The sequence below is a fragment of the Falco biarmicus genome, chromosome 7 (assembly GCF_023638135.1).
Source record: "Falco biarmicus isolate bFalBia1 chromosome 7, bFalBia1.pri, whole genome shotgun sequence".
Classification (NCBI taxonomy): domain Eukaryota; kingdom Metazoa; phylum Chordata; class Aves; order Falconiformes; family Falconidae; genus Falco; species Falco biarmicus.
This window is the reverse complement of record NC_079294.1, coordinates 9,388,671-9,409,347: the sequence shown is the minus strand read 5'-3', so window position 1 is coordinate 9,409,347 and position 20,677 is coordinate 9,388,671. Positions and strand designations below refer to the sequence as shown.

At 48.1% G+C, this 20,677-nt stretch overlaps 1 protein-coding gene across 1 annotated transcript; it reads right to left on the bottom strand.

Annotated features, from left to right (window-relative positions):
- Nucleotides 1–134: 134 nt before the first annotated feature.
- Nucleotides 135–16,148, bottom strand: TMED10 (transmembrane p24 trafficking protein 10). The gene is made up of 5 exons (XM_056346346.1): nucleotides 15,868–16,148; nucleotides 11,674–11,794; nucleotides 7,132–7,205; nucleotides 2,857–2,983; nucleotides 135–2,399 (listed from the first exon to the last, which is right to left on the bottom strand). The coding sequence occupies exons 1-5, from the start codon at nucleotides 16,090–16,092 to the stop codon at nucleotides 2,278–2,280; spliced, it is 669 nt and encodes a 222-aa protein (XP_056202321.1). The 5' UTR covers nucleotides 16,093–16,148; the 3' UTR covers nucleotides 135–2,277.
- Between the last annotated feature and the right edge of the window lie 4,529 nt (nucleotides 16,149–20,677).

The following is a 20,677-nucleotide window of genomic DNA, read 5'->3' as shown; positions in this document are numbered from 1 at the left end:
GGCTTGCAGGGGGGGTGGCGATGGTGGGTGTCTGTGTACTTGCTGCTTCCTGCGACACATCAGCTTGTAGGAAACGGCAGCTGGTAGGAATGTGCATGTAAGAGGACAAGACTCACACGGACAACTGTGGTGGGTTGGTTTTCCCCAAAGAAATTTTATTTGAGAAAGTTGACAAAAATCCCCCAACCAGTCATTACAGGTAAATCCACACCAGTCCCCCGCACCTGCTCCCCAGTAACCATACCAGTACAGTGAAGATCAAAACGTAACACCAGAACAATGACACTGTAACAGTCACCTGGGGAACTTAAGGCCTCACCACCATTTTTAAGATACAGATATCTTTGTACTCAGATAAGGACGGGGAGAGGATATCAAAACAGACAAGACTGGAAAAGCCCCTTTCTTGTACTGTCTTTTCAAGTTATATAAAAACAAAAGCAGAACCTTAACAGATCTACAGGCTTCAAACTGTAGGACCTTAAACTACCTTCAAATGACTTCTGTAATTCAGTCCTGTGGCATCACTGCTGTTCTGCACTATAACAGCTTTCAAAAACATACAAGGATAAAATTGATGCAAGGGCAGAGGAGTGGATGTGGATTCTTAATATGGCTTTATCAAAAAAGAAACAAATTAAAAGCAATCTAAGCACTTAGCGGTGGAACTAACAACTCCAGTAACTTCGCAATGGCAAAGGGGAGGGAAAGTACTAATGTATTTAGATGACGAGAGGTCGTCTTTTCATCCTCTTTCCCATCGCCTCCCCCCGGACAACCATTTCCTTCCCAGCAACAGATCAGATTCAGGTCAGAAATCATAAATCCATGTTTTCAGAATGGTAGGCCAGGCCCAGGGCCATGACAACCCCTTCCCTAGCCAGAAGTGTCTAGGCACATGACACCAGAATGCTGTGCTGCTGAACCATTTGCACTGAAGGAATGCAGGGAAGGTGAAAGAATTTTAATCACTGCCTAAAAACTGCAGCAAGTAAGTCCAGGAAGTTAACCTGCCTGTTTTTTCCCAGCCTGGCTTATTTAACATCATGCCATCTGGATGGCTGAGAAACGACAAGAAGCTACTTGCTCTCTCTAGTACCACAAAGGAGAATAACAATTACATTAAGGGCACAGTTCAGACTCCCCCAGACATAGAATTAGCCTATTCCTACCCTGTACTGCTTTTCTGAGTTCATCCACATTCTTCCAACTCCTCTGCCAACCTGCAAGGCACCCTTGCACCCTCAGAGCTCAACACAGGGTACAGGCCCTCGTATTTCATGTGAGCAGCAGCCCACTTGGCTTTGAGGTCTCAAAAACGAGGTCCAGCCAGCTGCCTGCTGGATAAACACTACACTGTTAGATAAGAAAAGTCTCCTGCTCAATGTAAGCCCAAGTTTTGCAGCACAACCTGCTCCTATTTGCTCTGTGACTGTATCTGATGGAGGCCTCCCGTCTGCTACACAAAAGGCCGTCCCTGACCAAGGCTTTCAGGAAAGCTGCTGCACCATTTCAGAACAAGAGAGGCAAACCCAAGACAAACATGTGGAGCAAGGGCAGGACCAAGGCTGGACAGCTTATCTGAGCAAAAGGCTTCTCCTTTCCAAGCTCAAACACGCTCCCAAGACCTACTTCCAAGGCTCCCCTTCCTCCAGGCTGAACCACCGTATGCTCGAGTGCCCTGACCCGTCAGCACAGACACCAGCTCCCACAGGGAGAAACACAGAGGTCCACGACAGGGACCAAACCTTGGACCTCCCTCTATCCTCAGGCCCTGCTGGAATGATGAATCCTATCGCTTTGTACTCACCTCCATTTGCACAGGGCTTAGATCCCGGCTGGTCAGAACAGGGAATGTCCCGCTCTGCCCTGGTGCCCACTGCATGGCACCTAAAGAGCTCAGCAGGGTCAAGTGGCTCAGAGTAACACTACAGTCACAGACAGATGGGAGACATCATCAAGCCAAGATTATAAAAGGAGAACAGACAGCGCAAAAAACTTGCTGCAGCTGTCGTGGAAACATCTTTTTTTTTATTTAATCACTGCCCCAAGAATACCCAAACCCATCAAAACCTCCCCCACCCTCAACATCCAACAGGATTTCACAAGTCCCCCGTTGCCTCCAACGTTTAGGTTCCCCTCCCCCTTTAGGGTCCAAGTTCCTGCAGAAAAGCTCCAGTCAGTGGGTATCATCTGTGAGATGGCTCCAGGGGGCCACAGCTGGGTCCCAGCGGTGTCCAGCTGGGTCTGAGAGGAGGGGGAGGAGGACTTGCTCCTTTACTCAATCAGTTTCTTGGCCTTGAAGAAGCGACGCAGGTAGAAAACCTGCCAGGTGGCCAGTCCGATGAGACAGCACATGGAGAAAATGCTGAAGTACAGAACCCGGGTGTTTGTTGACTCTGAAACAGACAATATACCATTGCACAGGAGCCTGCATCACAGGATGTGCCTCAAGAGAGCAAAGTTCCCAGGATTTCCTCTCCCCACCCTTCGAAGGCAAGATATCATACAGCACGAAGGCAAGGGCACCCAAGCACCAGCAGTACTCAGTAAACACAGAGGGAACAAGAAGGATAATGAGAGAGAACAAGGTGAAACTGTGGTCAGTGGGCAACATTAAATGGTACAGAGTAACCCACATTCAGGATGGAGAAAGAAGTTCTGGAGGTGGGACACACGAGACTCAGTGATTGCTTCAGAAGGAGAGAAGTATCAGCAGGTTTCCCTTACTAGGAACAGAAGGGACAGAGACCGCTACAAGGGCTTGCTCTCCAAATGCTGTGCTAGTAACACCCCGCAGAAGTAAGTAAGGGGTCTTAGAGCTCCATCCCTCTGAAGGAGCACACAGTCTCTTACCATTCGTGTCCCTCATCTCTTCTTCTCGTTTCTTCATATAAGCAAAGTCATTAACAATGGACTCTGAAAGATCTTCCAGGCGCCTCAGTTCTACTTCCAGAGGCTTCAACTTCTCCACTTTAGCAATCTAGAAAACAGAAGAGTCAGGCAATCACTAAGCCAAAACCAAAAGCTCCCCCACATGGGTTTTTACTGCCAGTTTGAACCACTCCTCCTCACACACTACAAATCTGGGACATCCTTCCCCCAGGGAAGCACCTCTACAAGCCAGAAATTACCACTGCATAAAACACTATCACTTCTCCCACCTGTTCTCTGAAACACACTTTCCTACTACCCCTCCTACACAACGGAGGAGCACAGCATGCCTACAAGCACATTTCTTCCTTATTCAGCCTAACGTTAGCTTATTTACAGTTGACTTCTGAGGAGTGGGTAGAAGAGCCTGCCACATGACTAAACCTCCAGTGAATAGAAATCAGAGTGAGATATAGGTGACTAACTTACATACGCATACGATACTGTTCTATAGGCACACAGGATATTAGCACCGAGACTCACCGTTGCCACACGCCCCAGAAAGCAGCCTGATTCCCAGTAGTAATAAAAGCGCAATGGTTTGATTACACCCACGAGAGCTCAGGGCTTTTTTCATCACTTACGACTGACAACCTCAAGGGCTGCATAGGCTCTAGGTAGGGACCACGCCGCTACGAAGTGCTCCATCTGCCTCAAGCCACCAGGTGGCGCTGCTGGAATACGTATGGGACAGGCTGCCACCGAGCCAGTTGAAGAAGGAAAAAGAAAAATACACTTCCCTCATAAAAGCTGGTTTTAGAGGACATCATTTTTGCGCAGCACAGGCAACCCACAGTCCTACAAGTCACAGGGTTTTATCCAAAAAAGAAAAGTCCACAGGAAATACAGTTAGAAAGCATGGTCCACAACAGCAGCTATTTAAAGTTGGATGTGAAAACATGTGTGCCTTCACCCGTCCTGGCTGTAACCTGACTACACATTATGTAAAATCTGTGACACAAGGACATTGCTCAAAGGAAGCTAGCTGCAACTCCTGCCACTGCTACAGCATGGAGTTTGAGTAACTCTGGTCCTTGCATAGAATTTGCTGCTATTGCCAAGAAGCGACAGGCACCTGCCATGAAGGCTAGATGCCGTTGTCCCCAAGTAATGCAGCAGAAGAAAGATGTGCTACAGGAAACTACAGAAAGCACATGGACACCTGCAGCTCACCAACGGTCTCACAGCCACACAGAATTACTCAGACATAAGCCACAGGACAGCATCTCTCAGTGGTCTGTGCTGACAGGCAGGCAACAGGGTGCCCAGGGTGCAAGCATCACCAAAACACCACTTCCAGAGGCAGCTGCCTGGGTGTCAGAGCCCACCTGAGGAGATGCTCGGGACCAGGCCAGTGCTAGCTGATCAGCTGTTTCACTGAAGGGTCTTCACATGACACACATATCCTGGCAAGTAGCAAGCCATCAAGCAGTCATCTGAGGCTTTTTATGCTGAGGTGAGCTGTATATTACAGCTTTGCCTGCACGGCAGTGTCAATTTGGTGAACATTTGTGAGGAGAGATAGGAAAGGGGAGGTTAAACCCCTGCTGCTTTCTAGTGGCCTGGACACATACCTGCCAGCAGGGCTTTGCTGAAAAACTCGCACCCGTTTAAGCATGCCTATGGCCCAGACTGCTGAGGAAGCTAGAGCAGCAGGTCTGTAACACACACAAAGACTCAGGCAGCTCTACTGACAAGAGAGCCCCACACTGACCAGCTCCACGATGTTCCTGGAGGGCACCTTTCCTCATTCACAGAAGGCTATAAAGGTTCCACTGGGGAAAAACAAGGCTTGTCTGCTGCATCCTGCATCCCTTCAGCTGCTCTTAATAGGTGTAGCTAGGATCATCTGATAGCTACTTGTAGTGCTGCGTGCACTCTGAAATGCACATCCTGGAACCTCTTTCGTCCCTAGAGAAGCCAATATGCACAGCTGCTCCAAGGGATTTTTGTAAAAAGCCCACCAAGCACTTGTGATGATGGAACACCATCATCCTAGAATGAACATCTGAACCACCAGAACTGACATGACAACTCCACTAACTCCTCAGGGGCCACTCAAAAATCTGTCAAAGCCTAACTCTCTTCCTAGCATAGGAAGAGACACACTGTAGCCAAGAATTGACAAGGAACAGCTGATCTGGAAAGGAACCCAGATCACCAAGCCTTCTTGGTGCCCTCTGAAAAGTCTTTTCACTCTTCCCTACCTTCATTTCTACTTATCAAATACAGAAAGTTATTCCTCCCTACCCCAGAGAACTAAGGTATAACATTGCCATGCAGTTAGCTTTTCTAACCCAGCTCACTCTCCAAGGTGCTTTGCTCCAAGAATGTCCAGATCTATGAAAGCTTATAAAGCCAGACTTGGATGTTACCCCTCTTCTAACTGCATGTATCCATGCACAAGCAGGGTATCAGTGACCCTCGTTCAACTCCCCCCATCAAGTCTCCTTGCAGCAATTCAACAAGAACAACTCGGGACAGAAGACAGGTCATTGGCACCTTACAGCACACGAACATCACAAGCAAAAGGCTCAAAAAGGCATCAATTCCAGGAAACCTGAGCAACAGGCCTGCCCTCTGAGGCCTTACAGCAACCAGTCAAGTCAAAACCCACAAATACTACAGCAACCTGGGGAGAGGGAATAAAAAAAAAAGAAAACAGACTGCAAAGCAGTGTGGCTAAACATCTGTAGCAGCTGTGCAAACATTAAACCAGTCTGAGTCCTTTGCAGACATGCTGCTCAACAAGGCTCAACACAGTCTGCCCCTCTGAGAGATCTTCACAAGTCAAGGACGCTTGCCAGTGCTGCCAAGATCTCCATTTGGTATCAGGTGGGACTGCAAATCTAAATTCTTCTTTTCTCACATTTGTCTGTGGACCTTTTCCATTGATCTAACTAAGCTGACATGCATAATGGATATTTAGTTTTATTCCAAGACAATTTTATCAGTACAAACAGTGAGCATGTAGATATACAGTCATAGGAGAACCTTTCTGCACAGGCACAACACTTCTAGGTGGTGCTACAGTAATATAACTCAGAATATGCTGTGGGGTTGTATTTAAAGAGATTCTGTAAATGCAGTCACCATAATTCTCCCACTTATGCTCTATGGGGTCATCCCATAAGATTTCAACATCTTGTAATCCTTTAGTAGCGGGTTGCCAGACAGCTGGTGCAATGATTGCTCTGCTCTTCCCTGACCCCAAGTGCTTTTTTACTCCCCACGTAGGATGTGCTCTAGACTGACTTCAGCCATGCAGGACCAGCTAGCCCAAAGCTCAAAAAGATACAAAAACTCCAGCATTACCATCTCAGAAATTTTTCTTTTTCTAACTGGCACCATAAACAGCATCCTCTGCTACCCACTGTCCTCCCTAAGGCATGTTCCATGCTTTTGTGCACAGCAGACACACAATCACTTGCAGGAATCTTTCTCTGCCAACAACTCTCATTTTCTCAGGCACAGGCTCTGTGCTGGGGGCTCACTGACCCTGAATTCTAGTAAGCCAAAAACATAGTAGCAACCATCAAAATTCAGCATCCAAACCAGCCAGGACTGTTCCAGCCACAAAGCAGCTGCTATTCCACAAAGCTGGCTCTTGGGTCTAAGAAAACTATGTCCTCTTAAGATGGAAACATTTAGGCTTTATGCCTATTTGCAATGTCACGCCTTCAAACCAAACACCCATTTCACACCAGCTGTTAGTCTGCCAAACACCTTTATGTTGATACACTGCCAGTTCTTCGAAACGCACAGGCGCCATTTCAGGGCTGTTGAGCTGGGACGTCTCACAGTCGGGAAGGTAAGAACAGTAACATCGCAACTTGACCTTTAGGAGGATCTGATATTAACCTAAAATGCCCTCCGCTGCTGGGGCTTGGGAAACTTCACATCTCCGTATCTTGTTGCTTCTGATGCCTATGCCCAGAAGCTGGGTCATGCTGTCCTAGCAAAGACATTCACACATTAGGCTCCAGTTCCCAGAGTAGAGAATTAATTTCAGTTGATGTTTGTCTTTTTTTTTTTCCTCTCTCCTAACACACAAAGCTTCACTGGAATTGTAGGTTGCAGACAGGCTTTCATCACCACTGGGAAAACAGCTTCCCATCATGAGCCCCAGATCTACAAATGGCATCACGTGAGTGCTGGGAAAGGGGAGCCTGCAGTGCAGGCAGCCAGGGGACATACCTCCTCGTAGTTCTTTGCTTCAACTCCATGCTTCATGTCCAGAATCACGAGCTGGTCCGGCATCCTCCCTGTTCCTGGAAGCATAATGAAAGGATTCATTGTGTGAAACATTCAGCCTGCCAGGAAATCACCAGCTCTCCCCACCACAGAGGAAGAGCTCACAATATCCCTCCCCTCCCTCCATGTCTGCAGCTAACTGCGGAGGCAGCACAGTCCAGCCTAAAAATACAGAGACTTCACAATAAATCCTGACTGTAGGAGAGCCTCCCAAAGATAATGAGAACAAGCTGTAACTAAAAGCACTAAATGTGTGTAGGATGCAAATCACTGTAAAAACTGCAGAGGATTAGAAGATGAATACCAGCTGCTATGAGACAGCCTGGTGAAAAACAAGTCACTAGAGGGACAGATATTCAACTGGGAAGCCCACGGTCCTCCTAGCAGGAAGCGCACCGGCAACTTGTCAAGGTTACTGGGGTTGTAAATGATTTTCCATCCAAAGGAGCAGAAGGTAAACTGCACCAATTGAGGAATATGGCATATGGGGACTACTGACCCTTGCATGCTGCAGTGTTTGTAGAAACGAAGGCAATCCCTTTACCAGCATATCTTTTCAGGGAAAGAACAGCTCAGATGGCTGAGATCCACACTGCTAACGCAAACCCTGAGATGGCAGAGGCTTCTGAAGCTGAGAAAACACCACTTCAGAGAACTGCCAGCTGAAGTTGCACAAACAGCGCGTAGAATAAGGCTGCAGTCAACAGCACAGCAGGTATCTTTTAAGGCTGTAGCCCCCAAGCTAGAGACACCTATGGCCAATAGGTTCTTCTGACTGTCATATCTGAGAACATTCGTAAGAAAATTTTATTTTTATATATCTATATATATAGGATAGGCATACAACATACCCCAAAGAATGCAGCACATCATCTGACCCAAGTATCATATCCCACTATACCACCCACCAAGGAAATGTCTGTACATAACGCATTCCCAAATCCCAGCACTTTGGCCATACAGTTGTCCTCAGCTGGCTGCCAGCAAAACACCAAGTCCGAATTCACTTATACTATGAATTTCAGAGTCTTTATCCAGGATCACGTCCAATACTCACACTCTACTTTAGGAGTTTGCCAGATGGACATTCCCTCAGTCCACAAACAAATTAAATGTACAGGTTACACTGGGTCACTCCAGTCATAGCTAGGAAGATACTCCCGGTCTTCAATACAACATCCCCAATTTTCTCTCTACCCACTGAACAGCTCCTCAACACCAGACCAGAATCACCTGTACCACTAGCAGAACACAGAATAACCTACTGACAAGGTGGTCCCTATCAACTACAAACTGTTCCTTAACTTTCAGGAGCTCAAAATTCAAACCCAGTTATGTAAGAGCCCAACAGATAAATCGGGATTAGGATGGCATTTTTTATTTTCTTATGAAAGACCGGTTACTGTAAGAACAAATTAAAATCCCTACGCTGTTCTTTAACAGACAGGCTGTAGACAACCACCCAGTGCTCCTGTCTCCAACCACAAGTTTTGACCGCTTGTGCCATACATATACCAGCACGCCTGGAGACTGGCAGGTAGGGCAGCCAACAGTAGCTGGAGAAGAAAATTCAAAGCACACAGTTCAGCAAGAGGTTTTTTTTAAAGTTGTTTAAATTACAGCAACTTGGATGGAGAGCTGGAGCTTCCAGGAAGAGATGAGAAAGATGAAAAGGCTAGTGAACAGGAGAACAGAACTGGAAGGATTAATTTGTCAGGCTGGAACAGAGAGCTGCCAAGAGGCAGTAAGAAACCAGAAGAGCTGCTGGGTGCAAAGGGATGGAAAGCAGACATTCCGAAAGAGGTTAATGTTGTCAGGGACTGGCCTGGAAAAAGTCAAGCTGCTCTTCTATGAGTTTACTGAGCCCAGGGCACTAAGCAGCTCCCTTCATGCCCATCAGATCCTCAGTAACTCCCTGCTCCTCCTGCTCACCAGAGCAGCCTGAATCAGCAGCAAAGAGAAAAACAGTTAAATCCCAGAGATCCTGAACTAAACTGATACCTACTTCCCACAGGAGGTCTTCAAGAGATCATCTCACATGAGCACAGAACTGTTTCCAGGGAGATTAGGGGAGCTCCTAATTTGCAAAGTCAGTGGAAAACCACGATGGTTGAACTGGACGTCAGAAAATTTTCCCACAGAAATTCCAGAAAAAAAATAAGCCATAACACTCTTAAGAAAATTTGCAAAGAGACAGATTATAGAAGGAGCAAAGAGATAGAGCTTAGCACGCAGGCCCTACAGGGGAGCACGTAGCAAGGCCAGGCTGTCTGTCTCGGAGATTAGCATACAGTGGGAGAGTAAGCATGTCTGGGAACAGAGTACTGCTCAGGAAGACAGGATTCTTCCACGGTGGAAGAGGAGGGAAAAAGCCTGTCATGCAAACCCCCAAAGCTCCAAAAAGCACCCTAAGAACTCCTCCACTCTGATAAGGTGGACCTTCTAAACAGGACCTCCTCCTCACTTCCTCTTCCTCATTTCTGTGGTTAGGGATTGAGAAATCCCAGTTGCTTAGATCCCTCGGGTCCCAACGGCTCTGGGCTTCCTCTGCCAACAGTTTTTCTCTTCCAGTCCTCCACCAACATCCTCCTTGGCTGCCGCACAAGTCCTGACCACTTACTTGAGACTGTGGGGGGAAAAACCCAAAACCTTTAAAGAGAAACATGGGGATAAAACAGCACTTGGTCAGTTCCCCCATTCCCATGCTGACCTTACAGAGGAAACCATGCGCTTCCCTGTGACGTGGTTACTTCTCCCACAGTACCTTAACCAAGTCCTGCAGATGATCAAGCCTCACAGCACTGCCTCCCTTACTTTAATACTGCCTTGATTTCCAGCACAGGCATGGGAAATCTGAAGATACTCACCATGCAGCATCTCTCTTTAGCAAGGCAGTACTGGGGTACCTGGGTCCAAAAAGAAACTGCCAGCTTGGAGGCCCCTAAAGAGAAAGCCTGCAGAAGAGGATCCAGCTGCTCAATTGAACAGCTCTAGATTTTGGCACCTCAACGCCCCACTGGTCATCAGGCAGAAGCTGCATTTAGAAATGTTTTATCCTCATCAGTACTGAAAGCTTTCAAACAAACTTGCAACAATACAAGGGAGCCAGAGAACAAATATTTGCTACAACCCAAGGAGCTATAAGGGGCCCAGCCTAGGCAAGAAACCCCTGGTCATAAGCCCTGAAATAAGAGTCTAGACAAACTAAAGAAAGAAGCCTTTCCCACTTCAGTGTGTGATCGCAGGGAAGCTATGAAAGGTTCTGCAGGACTGTCTGGAGACTTCCCAAATACCCAGGTGTCGGACAGTAAATAGCACGAGTGACTCCTAGATGAGTCATTAGTGCCTGCATGTCTCGATGTGTTAAGGAGCATTTGGAAGCCCTACTTCTGGAGTGAAGTAAAAGCAAAATCATGAACATTTGGGGTCACTGCCTTATCTATAAAACACTATAGAAGAGGTGTTACACGCCAGATCCCTCCCAATCCCAACAAAAATGACAGCCTTCTCTTTCTGGAAAGCTCTCTTCAACTTGCAAACTATTTGCATTTTATACGTGGAACAGAACACCAAAAGAGAGGCTGCCTTTCAACAGGTATGAGGAATGCTGCTAGTGACTGCTCCGTGAAATGCTCTGAGATCTTATAGGGTAAGACCTAAGAAGAACTGGCTCCAGGGAGCAGAACTCCGAAAGCAACTGTGAAAATATGTGAGCACCTACAAACTTACATGCACTCACACCACCGCAGATGAGACTGGAGCCCACGTGTTCACTGTTTTCAGCACATTTTTCCTTAAGTTGAGCCCAGCCACTCAAAGCAGCACATGCGTCACACTCACAGGAAACGAGCGCTGAGATCGTCAGGCAACCATCCCTGCAGCACAAATGCAAGGCTGACGTTCTGCTCATTTCCCCTTCCCTTTATTGACCGCTTAAGAGAGCAGTTGCGGGTGCAAACAAAGGCCACGTTCTCTATACACACACTCCCCCCAACCCCAGAAAACAGTTGCTAACCTAACACAGAATTGCTGCCAAGTATGCATTGTGGAGAGATCACGTTCCACCAAATGGGGAGAGATGGTCAGCTGGGGAGAAAGACAGGGTCCTGAAGACGATGGCATCCTGCTCTGTCCTGGCTCGACTGCAAGATGGGGAGAAGCATGAAATGGGCAAAAGAGAAGTGGTTTGATCCCCAGTACTGCCACTCACTGCAACTGTGGTGACCTCCGTGGGAGGAACACGCAATTCCCCTTTCAGATGAAACCCAAGCGCTCTACATGACAGCCAGAGAATTTTACTTTACTTCAAATGCAACACCGACAGAGATATTCTGCAGTGAGCCTACAGCCTCCTGAAAATCAGCTTTAAGAGTCAAACAGCATTTTGTGGGCCACACTCAGTATCACTACCCCTAAACCGCACATCTATGCGAGCTTGATCAGAAACTAGATAGAAGCAGCCAACAGACCTTTCACTGCACTTACCTACGGGAAGCTTGCTCTCAAAGCAGGCCTCAAACATATCATAGTCTTCAGTGGTGAAGGCAAACTTGCCTTTAGTGGCATCCTCCTTGGCATACAGGATGTGCCCAGCAGAGTCAGTTATCTGTAAGAGACAACAAGGGTAAGAAACATGGTGCTTCACCACCACGGGCTCACACTGCCCATACAGGAAGGGTTCTCCTAGCCTCCCCCCTAGATCTGCTACTTTCTCCTTTCAGCAGTTTCCCTCCTTCCTTGCAACTGTATGAATTCCTCCCCTCCTCATCCCTGTTCCAGGAGCTGCAAAAATCAAGAGTGCCTCTAAGGTAAATTACTCTTAAACAAAAAAAACAAAAAAAAAAAAAAAAGGAAAAAAGCAATCAACCAACCAAAAAAACCCCAAAACCGAAAACCACACTAATTCCTCTTCCTCCTATAACCTCCAAATACAGAATACATTTAGGAACTCCAGCTGAACCAAACCGTTATTCACTGCCTTCATTTTGCACACACAATTCATAAATTCCCATAGCAACAGAGATATGGAGAAGCCTTACGGGACAAAAAAAATAAAAATAAAATAAAAAATCATTCCCCAGAAGATGAAATGGAGAAGGGCACATCCATTCCTCTCAAAATGAACCACCAGTGTGGCCCCGAGTTATACAAGGTTTGGGTGCCAAGATCCATAAAAGCAGCCACTCCAGGACAATTCAGACTACACAGACAGAATAATGACTGCTTTGCACTAAGTCTATGAAATTAACTAAGAATAGGCAAAAACTGTAGAAGGTCTACAAAAATGCTTCAACAAAGAGTAAAAACAAAAACAGAAAACCCAAAGACACACATTTCATGACGCAGACTTGAAAATCATTGTGCTCAATTAAAGGCTCGGTCCAGTTTAAATACTCTGACCGTGGAGAGAGGTAAAAAAAACCCTGAAGGTGTCACAATACTGCATGAGTATCAACTGCGTGTGTTCCACTGGAATGTTTCCCAGTTTCCCTCAACTCTATCCTTCAGCAGGTCTGAAAAAGCATGGGTGCTAAAGTTAGGAGGGGCTTTTGAAAGTCTTAGAGGTGAAGAGACTAAAAAGCTTGGGAATAATTTTAAAGGTACATAAGACAGAAGTACACAAAATAATTTGTGGTATGGAAAAGGCAAGTCAGACATTCTCCTTTACGCCACCTTTCAACAGCAAAACAGCCTTTTTTTACTTGTACAAAGGCCATACAAAAGGGCTATGTACCCAAATTTTTTATAAGGAAACACTCTTTATTCTTTTAGAACAAGCTTATTAACTCCCTGCCACGGGATACCACTGATGCCAGCAGCCTGCTGGACTTGGAATAGATGCGGACCTTCACATGGATAACGAGAGCTGCTGCATTAGGCAGGAAAAATAAAGCATATAAATCCTCATGCCTCAGGCATAAACCATAGCAGGCAAGACTTCAGGAACAAGCTTCCTCTAGATACAGCTTATCCTGTAATTGCCTGTTACGGGATTTGCTGTAGCTGCCCTGAACCATATGGCATTTGTCAGTGTTGGAGAACAGCGAGGAGCATGGTTCTCCTCCCGCGCTGCCTGCTCAGAGCTCTACCTGTAGTCAAGCGGCGAGCAGATGAAAGCACACCTGCGTAGTCAGGCACAGGCAGCTGTGATGCCAGCCTCCGGCCACAAGCCACCAGACACAAGCCACCTCCTGTCTGGAAGTCACCAGGCTATTGAACACTTGAGCACTCGGCTCAAGTGAGTGAGCCCTACTGGAGGACATGACTGTCCACATTGGACCACGCAGACACAACGTAAAAGCATGTGTTTTGGTCACCATATGGTGCATGTTACGGAGCGGTCCTGATTAACCAAGATGCTTGATCAACGTGGTGCCGCATAATCTGCACACTGGGTTCTCCATCCCAAGGCACAAGAACACAGTAAAGCTCTCAAACGTCCCTATTATTTTAAGCACTGTTCCCTTAGGGCTTTGTAGCCACCAGAGCTAATCTTTAGCTAGCAAATATTATGCAGTTTGATCCATTTTTGCCCTTTGCAGCTCTAGCAATAGCCTGCTCACAAACAGAATTCTGGACAGTGTAAGCTCTGCTATCTGCTTTCATCAAAACTGAATAGCATCGCCCAAATCAGCCAAATGCACTGCCCATTCAGCTGGGACGCGGGGGTGGGGGAAGCTGCTAATAGCCCAGCCAGAATGAGTGTGGGGGAGTTGACCTGAAAGGGATTTTTCATTCTATTCTAACGTTATTTACGGTAACGCAATCCCCTACAGACAGGGCATTGTTCACCCTTGACAAACAGCCCAACGGTTCCCCAAACTGCCAGCCTTGACAATGGGGCAGAAGCACATGGCCAGGCCCAAAGGAGACCTCAGCCACACCAACGCTGCCCCTCAGCAGCCAGCTGGCAGAGCCCACGGATTCCTCCCAAACAGAGGGTGCCACTGTTAGTGCTGGGGTATCGCACACACAAAGCTCAGCTCACCAGCAGGAACTCAACTGAGCCCCACCAGAATTAACTACCAACCTCTTCCATGTGGTGGCCCGATCCAGGGGACCGAAGCAGACCATCCAGTGCAGACAGAGAGCCCACCTGCAGACATGATGTCTGAACTAACCTTTCCCCCATCGACCCAAAGACACACCTAGCAGAGGGGTTAGCGCACCAACAATAGGCCCAGCATGTTGGGAGGCCACGGCATATATTAACAAGAAGGAAAGCAAGAACTGCATGAATTATTATTTCTCCTTTGTAGCTTTTTGAACTAGTAAGGACTTTTATTGTAACTGCAAAAAAATAAAAAGAAGAAAAAACCCGCCAAAACCCAAAAAACAACTTCCATGAGCAGTCCTGCCTGGATACTAGCTTCAGCAGCAAAGCCAGACTAAGACCCAAGCATGGGATTCATCGTTTCACCGCCTCCCTAGACAAGTCCTCTGTCATCACCGTGAATTTTGGAAGAGACGGTGTGGGGTCAGTTGACCTAAGAGCAGCCAACCAGAGAACCAGGAGGCCTGACCACCAAGTGTTAAGAGACAGATGGGAACGTGGCAGTCTGAAACACATGCTCCTTACCAGGCAAGTACTACAGCAACATTTTAAGGCATTAAAGCTGCAGGCCTCCACCTATAAACAGACAAGTTTCCTCTTACAAATGATGTAAGAGCAGGAGAACAAGATTTTTAAAAAAGCAAGACTCCAGAAATGGCCTTCTCTAGCCATAACCAAGGACGACTGCCAGTAATGCGAGGCCGTCAGGCGTTTGTAGGCCGACGCTGGAAGGGCAACCTGATTTCAGCAGACCTCAAATACTCACTCAGTAACACTGAGCTCAGAGACTCCCGAGCAGACCGTTCGCTCCCTGTCTGCACACTTTTCCAAGCCTTTGGGCACCCAGACAGAAATAAAAACCAGACAGAAAGCTGTTACCAACTGATGACGTAGCCACGGACCTTAGTGAGTGAGGTGGGAAATGAAGAAAGCCCAGGGAAGGCGGACCGCGGACAGGATTAACGCAAAGTTGTTCTAGTTTTAATAGCTGCTTGTCACATCGGTTAGCGGCATATATTGTGCCGACCCTTCCCCTGTACTCCGCGAAGACGCTTTAGGATTATTTTCCTCGCTGTGGCAACCACCTGCCCCCTTAAATCCCACGCGTGCCGCCAGGCAGCAAGCGTGCCCTCCTGCACGGCCGCGTCGCGTACCGAGCCCCGGTGGCGGAGCACCGGCTGGCCCCGTCCCCGCAGCCTGCTGCTCCTGCCCGCCGTGCCAGGCCGGCCGCGGGACGGGGCCCTGGGAAAGCCACGTCACCGACCGCTTCCCCCGTGCGGTGCCGGTGGCCTCTGGGCGGCCTCGCCCGGCCGCCGCGCAGGGCCCCGGGCACGCAGGTTCCGGGGCGGCCGGGGTCGGCCGCTGCAGCGCGGCTCTGGGGGCAAACCCGTGTACGTGGCTCCAGCCGGCGGAGCCCGTGGTCGGGCGAGCGCTGCCCCGGCCCCCCCCGCGCCACGGGCGAGAGGCCGGGCCGCCGCAAGCCCCGCGCGTGGGTCGCTGTCACGCGTGGAAAACGTCACCACCACCCCCCGCCCTGCCCCCGCACGCCGGGGAGGCGGGGCCACGCCGCCCGCCCCGGCCGGCCCCCGCTGCCCCCGCCCCGGCCCGCGTCGCCGCGGCCGCACCTTGAGGTTGGCGGAGGGGCCGGTGGAGGAGCCCGGCGGGGCGCCGATCTCGTACTCGCCCGTGACCAGCGTGTCGCGGTGGATCTCCTCCCGCAGGCACTTCCGCGCCTTGCCCGGCAGCTGGAAGGAGATGGGCCGCGCCGGGCCCACCAGCGCCAGCAGCAGCAGCAGCGCCAGGAGCGGGGCCTGCCCGAGGCGGGGGCGGCCGGGCAGCGGCAGCGGCATGGCGGCGGCTCCGAGTGCGGCAGGCCCGGCCTCCGCCTCCGCCACACGTGACCCGCGCCGCCGCCCGCGTCACGGGGGGCGGGGCCGGGGCGGGGCTGCGGGGCGGGGCCTTGGGGCTGGCGGGGCGGGGGCGCCCAGGGCCCGCGGGGTGGGCTGCTCGGTGTCCCCCGGGGGAGGCTGCCCTGGGCTCAGGCGCTGGAGCCCGGCCCTTCGAGCGGGTGTTCTGTTGTTACATCAGTTGTGAATGAAAATAATTCATTAATAACGGAAGATAATGAGTGGCGATCGTTTCTTTCGTTAAAGAATTGAAAAATTATGACAAATCCAAGCGTGCTGCGGGGCGGAGGAGCGGGCTGGGAGCGGACAGGCAGCCTGGATTGCCCAGAGACCTCCAGGCAGCTGAGGTCCTCCCCTGGGAGGTGCACGCGCTGTTTAATTTATGGGTCATCTTAATTTCGGAGTAATTTCCCTCTCAGCTTCTCCAGCCAACAAAATTCCGTTTTATCTGACATCTCGCCTCCTCGCATCAGCACCCTGCAGATACCATACGACAGCAGCAGAGCTGTGCGAGTGGTTTAGCCAGCAAAGAAAATTATGATGATTTTTTAGAGAGACTCTGAGGATGCGATGTTTTCCCTCCCTTTCCAGCATATGCTCAGATCTACCTTTTTCCCCTCTTGGTCTATTTTACCCTTTAGCAACACAGCACTAAAAAAACCCCACCCAGCTCTGCGCCGCTGCTTGGCCCGCACTGTACCACCAGCATCCCTCCGGCCTCAGCCTGGCTCCCCAGGCAAGGACGACAGGGACCACAGGGACAACGGGCACCGGTGGGACAAGCACCTTGCTGGGGGGGTGACCTGCCTTCACACGGAGCACAGGACGGTTTCCCAGGTGTGCGGTTGTGATCGCCACGGCTGCAGTCAGCTCCGGGCATCACCTGCAAGTACTTGGGTGTGCTGAGATGTAAGGAAGGGCAGGAGGAAAGAAAAAGGCAGTAACATCGCTGGAAAGCAAAAAAGCTCTTCTATTTCTAGTAACTTGAATTTAAAAAAAATACGCCATTGTTTCATTTTTAATTCTTAAACACCTCCAGTCATCTCTCTCCAGGCAAAACATGCCTTTAAGGATAAGCAGTGACTAGGAAGCGGTACAGACTCCGGTCTGAAGTGGCTCACAGCAGCAGTCAGTGCCTGGATGTTCCTGTGCAGACCCAGACAGGCCATGTCACGGCCAGAGCATTTTAAAAAAGTCCTGTGCTTTCACATCCTTGTGCTCATATCTGCCCGACAATACGATGAAGCCATCCATGTGAAGGAAAAGAAACAGAGCCCAACTGTACAGTGAGGGAGTGACCTCCTTGCTTGGCGGGACATAAAGAGAACCCTCACAAAAAAAAAAAAAAAATCCCAACACTAGATCTTTGCCCTTCATTAAATGGCGTGTTAAGGAAACACAGTTTTCCTTAGCAGAGCGTGTATCTTTTACATGAAGGTCGAACGCGCTCAAATATTCAGCTTGTTGCTTTGCTTTATGCTCTACTTTATTGTTTGACATGGGATTTATGGTCACTTGTTGCACATTTCAATAAATCTTTATTTTTCTAATTGGTTCACAAACCTTTCCTTACTTGGACAATTCAATTATTTGGAAACTTCACCTTAAAATAAATATTTAGCTCTTTCTGCAATATGTCAAAGTATTTTTGCATAACAAAAACATTCTTTCCATTGCAGCACTTAAGGCAGAAATAGCTATTATTTCACAAGCTTTAAGAAATATAGATTACTAGAATCTGAAGATATGAAATGTTGTAATGTTGTGCCACAAAATTCCTGATGAAACACGCACAGCACGGCCGATCTCTCTGTGCAGAACATTCCTCATACCAATTATATGTGCCCAGCCTTCTAGCATGTTTAAAACACTCAATAATGCTTTATTGTCTGGGGCAAATATCAGAGAAAGTGGCTCATTCATGTTTAGGTAGCCTCATTTTCTAAAATCAAAGCATGATGTCAAACATCAAAGAGCAAAGATGTTTCTGACTCCAGTCCCTTCCTATTGCGGCTGTTTTGTCACGGTACGTTTTTAGATGAGTTACATTTACGACTGACAAATTTATCCCCCGGTTTCTTTATAGCCTTCTGTCGTCTGGATGCATTAAGCTAGAAACTGCCATGCAGGCAAGTTCAGATCCAATTCTAAAACCCCATCCGAGATGCTTCAGTGCTTTAGCGTGTTGTGGAAGAAAACAGTGCCGAGCTGCAGCGAGCCTCTTCACAAACCCCAGCTTTTCCCTCTTTAAAGCTCTTAAAACATCCAATGAGGCAATCTTCCTTGAGTGTGCAAAGTAACTTAGAGCAGAGGGGGAAGCATTTTAAGATCATTTCAGCTGCAGATTTAGAAATAACAGTCTTGCAGGGACTTGCCTTAACGTTTCCACATAGTGGAGGCTGGCAAAATGAAACGCTTCCTGGAATTCTGAAACACTTCACAGAGGAGAAGGAGAGATTGATAACTTGTTATGCAACTTTCCAGATGAAGCGATGACCTAGTTGAGCTTAATCTGCTGTGTTAAGAGTTGTGGGAGCTCGGCAGTTAGCTGGAGGCAGGTATTTGTTCTCACTGCCGCTAATCCATAGACAAATGGGTGTATCCCCAAAGAAAGTATTACTCTGTCATCACCCAGTCATGATAAACTGTCAAAATTTAAACCATTCTGTTTGAGTATGCCTTTTATATTTCCAAATATCCCTAATGCCATTTCATTGCTGTCTTGAAAATGAGGAAGATAGCAATGAATTATTCAGCTTTCAGCCCTGTGTTAATGAGGGAGCACTGGAAACCTTTGGGTATCTCTGTGGCTTGAGGCAGCAATGGCCACTGAAGAAAATATGCCCTTTCCCACCACATTTCTGATTTTGTCTCAAATGAAAAAGAAGTTCACAAAGTGTTGGCAGTAGTCAGATTTTGCCATACCAAAATATATCTTTTGTCTACATAAATGGCAGAAAGCAGCACTAATTTGCTGTCTCCGTGAAACAATGTGTATGAATGTGTGTGAATGATGTAATTACAATTTTTATTTTTATTTTTTTACTGTTTCTGCGTCAGCTGCTGTGGCATTTCTGCATTTTCTCCTTTTGGACAATTAAAAGTTGAAACAATTTTCTTCTTAAAAACTATTCTAGACTTACTTTTATGCTCTAATCCTTTTGCATTCTGCCTTGCACCTGGCAATCCACTACAAGCTACTGAGAAACTTCTATAAAAACTACATACGCTTTACAATGCTAATCGCTGTTTTTACTAACCATGCAAAATTATTCATCCACTTCTGGAAAGTGCAAGGCCTCTTCTTTTAAGGGGCTATATTTGAACTCATTGCTGGGATATAACCATCACAGTCACCATCGTGATCACAATCCAGATGGGGATGTTATCCAATTGACTAAAAATAAATCAGTGGGTAAACAGCCATAAAACAGCACTGCACTGCTCTGCCTCCCCTGTGATCCGCCCCAGAGACCCCAGGCACTGTGTGCTGGCCCTATAGCTAAAATATATAGCGCTCGGATAGGAGGTGTGGAACAAAATAACCTTTAGATATCAAGAATCATGTAAGGTAATTCCTTGGAGGAGGCAAACTATTGTTACAATGGATTTATACGTATCTGCTTCCATTTCACCCAGTGACTGAAGTTATTTCTACCTAGTTAAAAATCCTGCAGAAATGTGAATTGGTTTTGCCTAAAATCAAGCGTATGGGGCTTGATCTCAAGCATGAGTTCATTTCAGGCAACAAAACATCCTTCATCAAAGGTAGCCCAGGTTCCATCACGCTCAAACCACGGCGAGGAGGTGAGCGCTCACTATGCTTCTCCCATCTCTCCCCAGTGCTTTGCCGGCTCCCAGGCAGGCTTTTGGCTTTCAAGCAATAGCCTGGCTGGCTCGCAAGGCTCTTTCCCAGCTTCCTAAGGAAATCTCCCCCTTCACTTCACATCAGCTTTCACCTCCTGCCCTTCTGGAGCTCAAGGGGAGCCGGTTCCCCTTCCCACCCCCAGCAGGCAGCCCCAGCCGAAGCTCCGCTCCTCCTGCAGCAGCGTGCACCATGCGAGTCCCCAGCCACGCGGCTCCGCTGGGCTCTCCTGTCTTCCGCATCAGGATGAACTCGCCCAGCAAACACTGATAAAAGAGTCCACCTAGAAACCTCCACCCTCTGCGAGAAGCAGCTGGCTTGCTACCTCCTCTCAACCCTGTCCTGCCCTCCTCTGACCTCTGTGATAAATATGCCTCTGCTCAGGGAGGGTAAAACATTGCTGTTTGCATAGGCTTTCAAGATGCTCTGCAAAAGGTTGCGTGCAATTTTGTTTACCTGAGCCACAACTCTAAAAAAAAAATAGATGCTTAGGGTATTGTCATGTCTTAACAGGCAAGGTCTGCAATGTTAAGTCACACCATTATTTTTCTTTCAGTTATGAAACACGGTGCAGGCTCAGGACAGCACGGAAGAGAGTGCGTTGCGAGGTTTGGGGCATCACTTCATGGTTACTTTTTCTTAAAAGACTAGAGGTGTGATACA

What these genes read in the sequence shown, in the direction of transcription:
- TMED10 (XM_056346346.1), bottom strand. Translation starts at nt 16,092, where the DNA reads ATGCCGCTGCCGCTGCCCGGCCGCCCCCGCCTCGGGCAGGCCCCGCTC. An exon ending in GCCCCTCCGCCAACCTCAAG is followed by an intron (nt 11,795 to 15,867) that starts GTGCGGCCGCGG and finishes TGTCTCTTACAG; the next exon opens with ATAACTGACTCTGCTGGGCA. An exon ending in AGAGATGAGGGACACGAATG is followed by an intron (nt 2,400 to 2,856) that starts GTAAGAGACTGT and finishes TGTCTGTTTCAG; the next exon opens with AGTCAACAAACACCCGGGTT.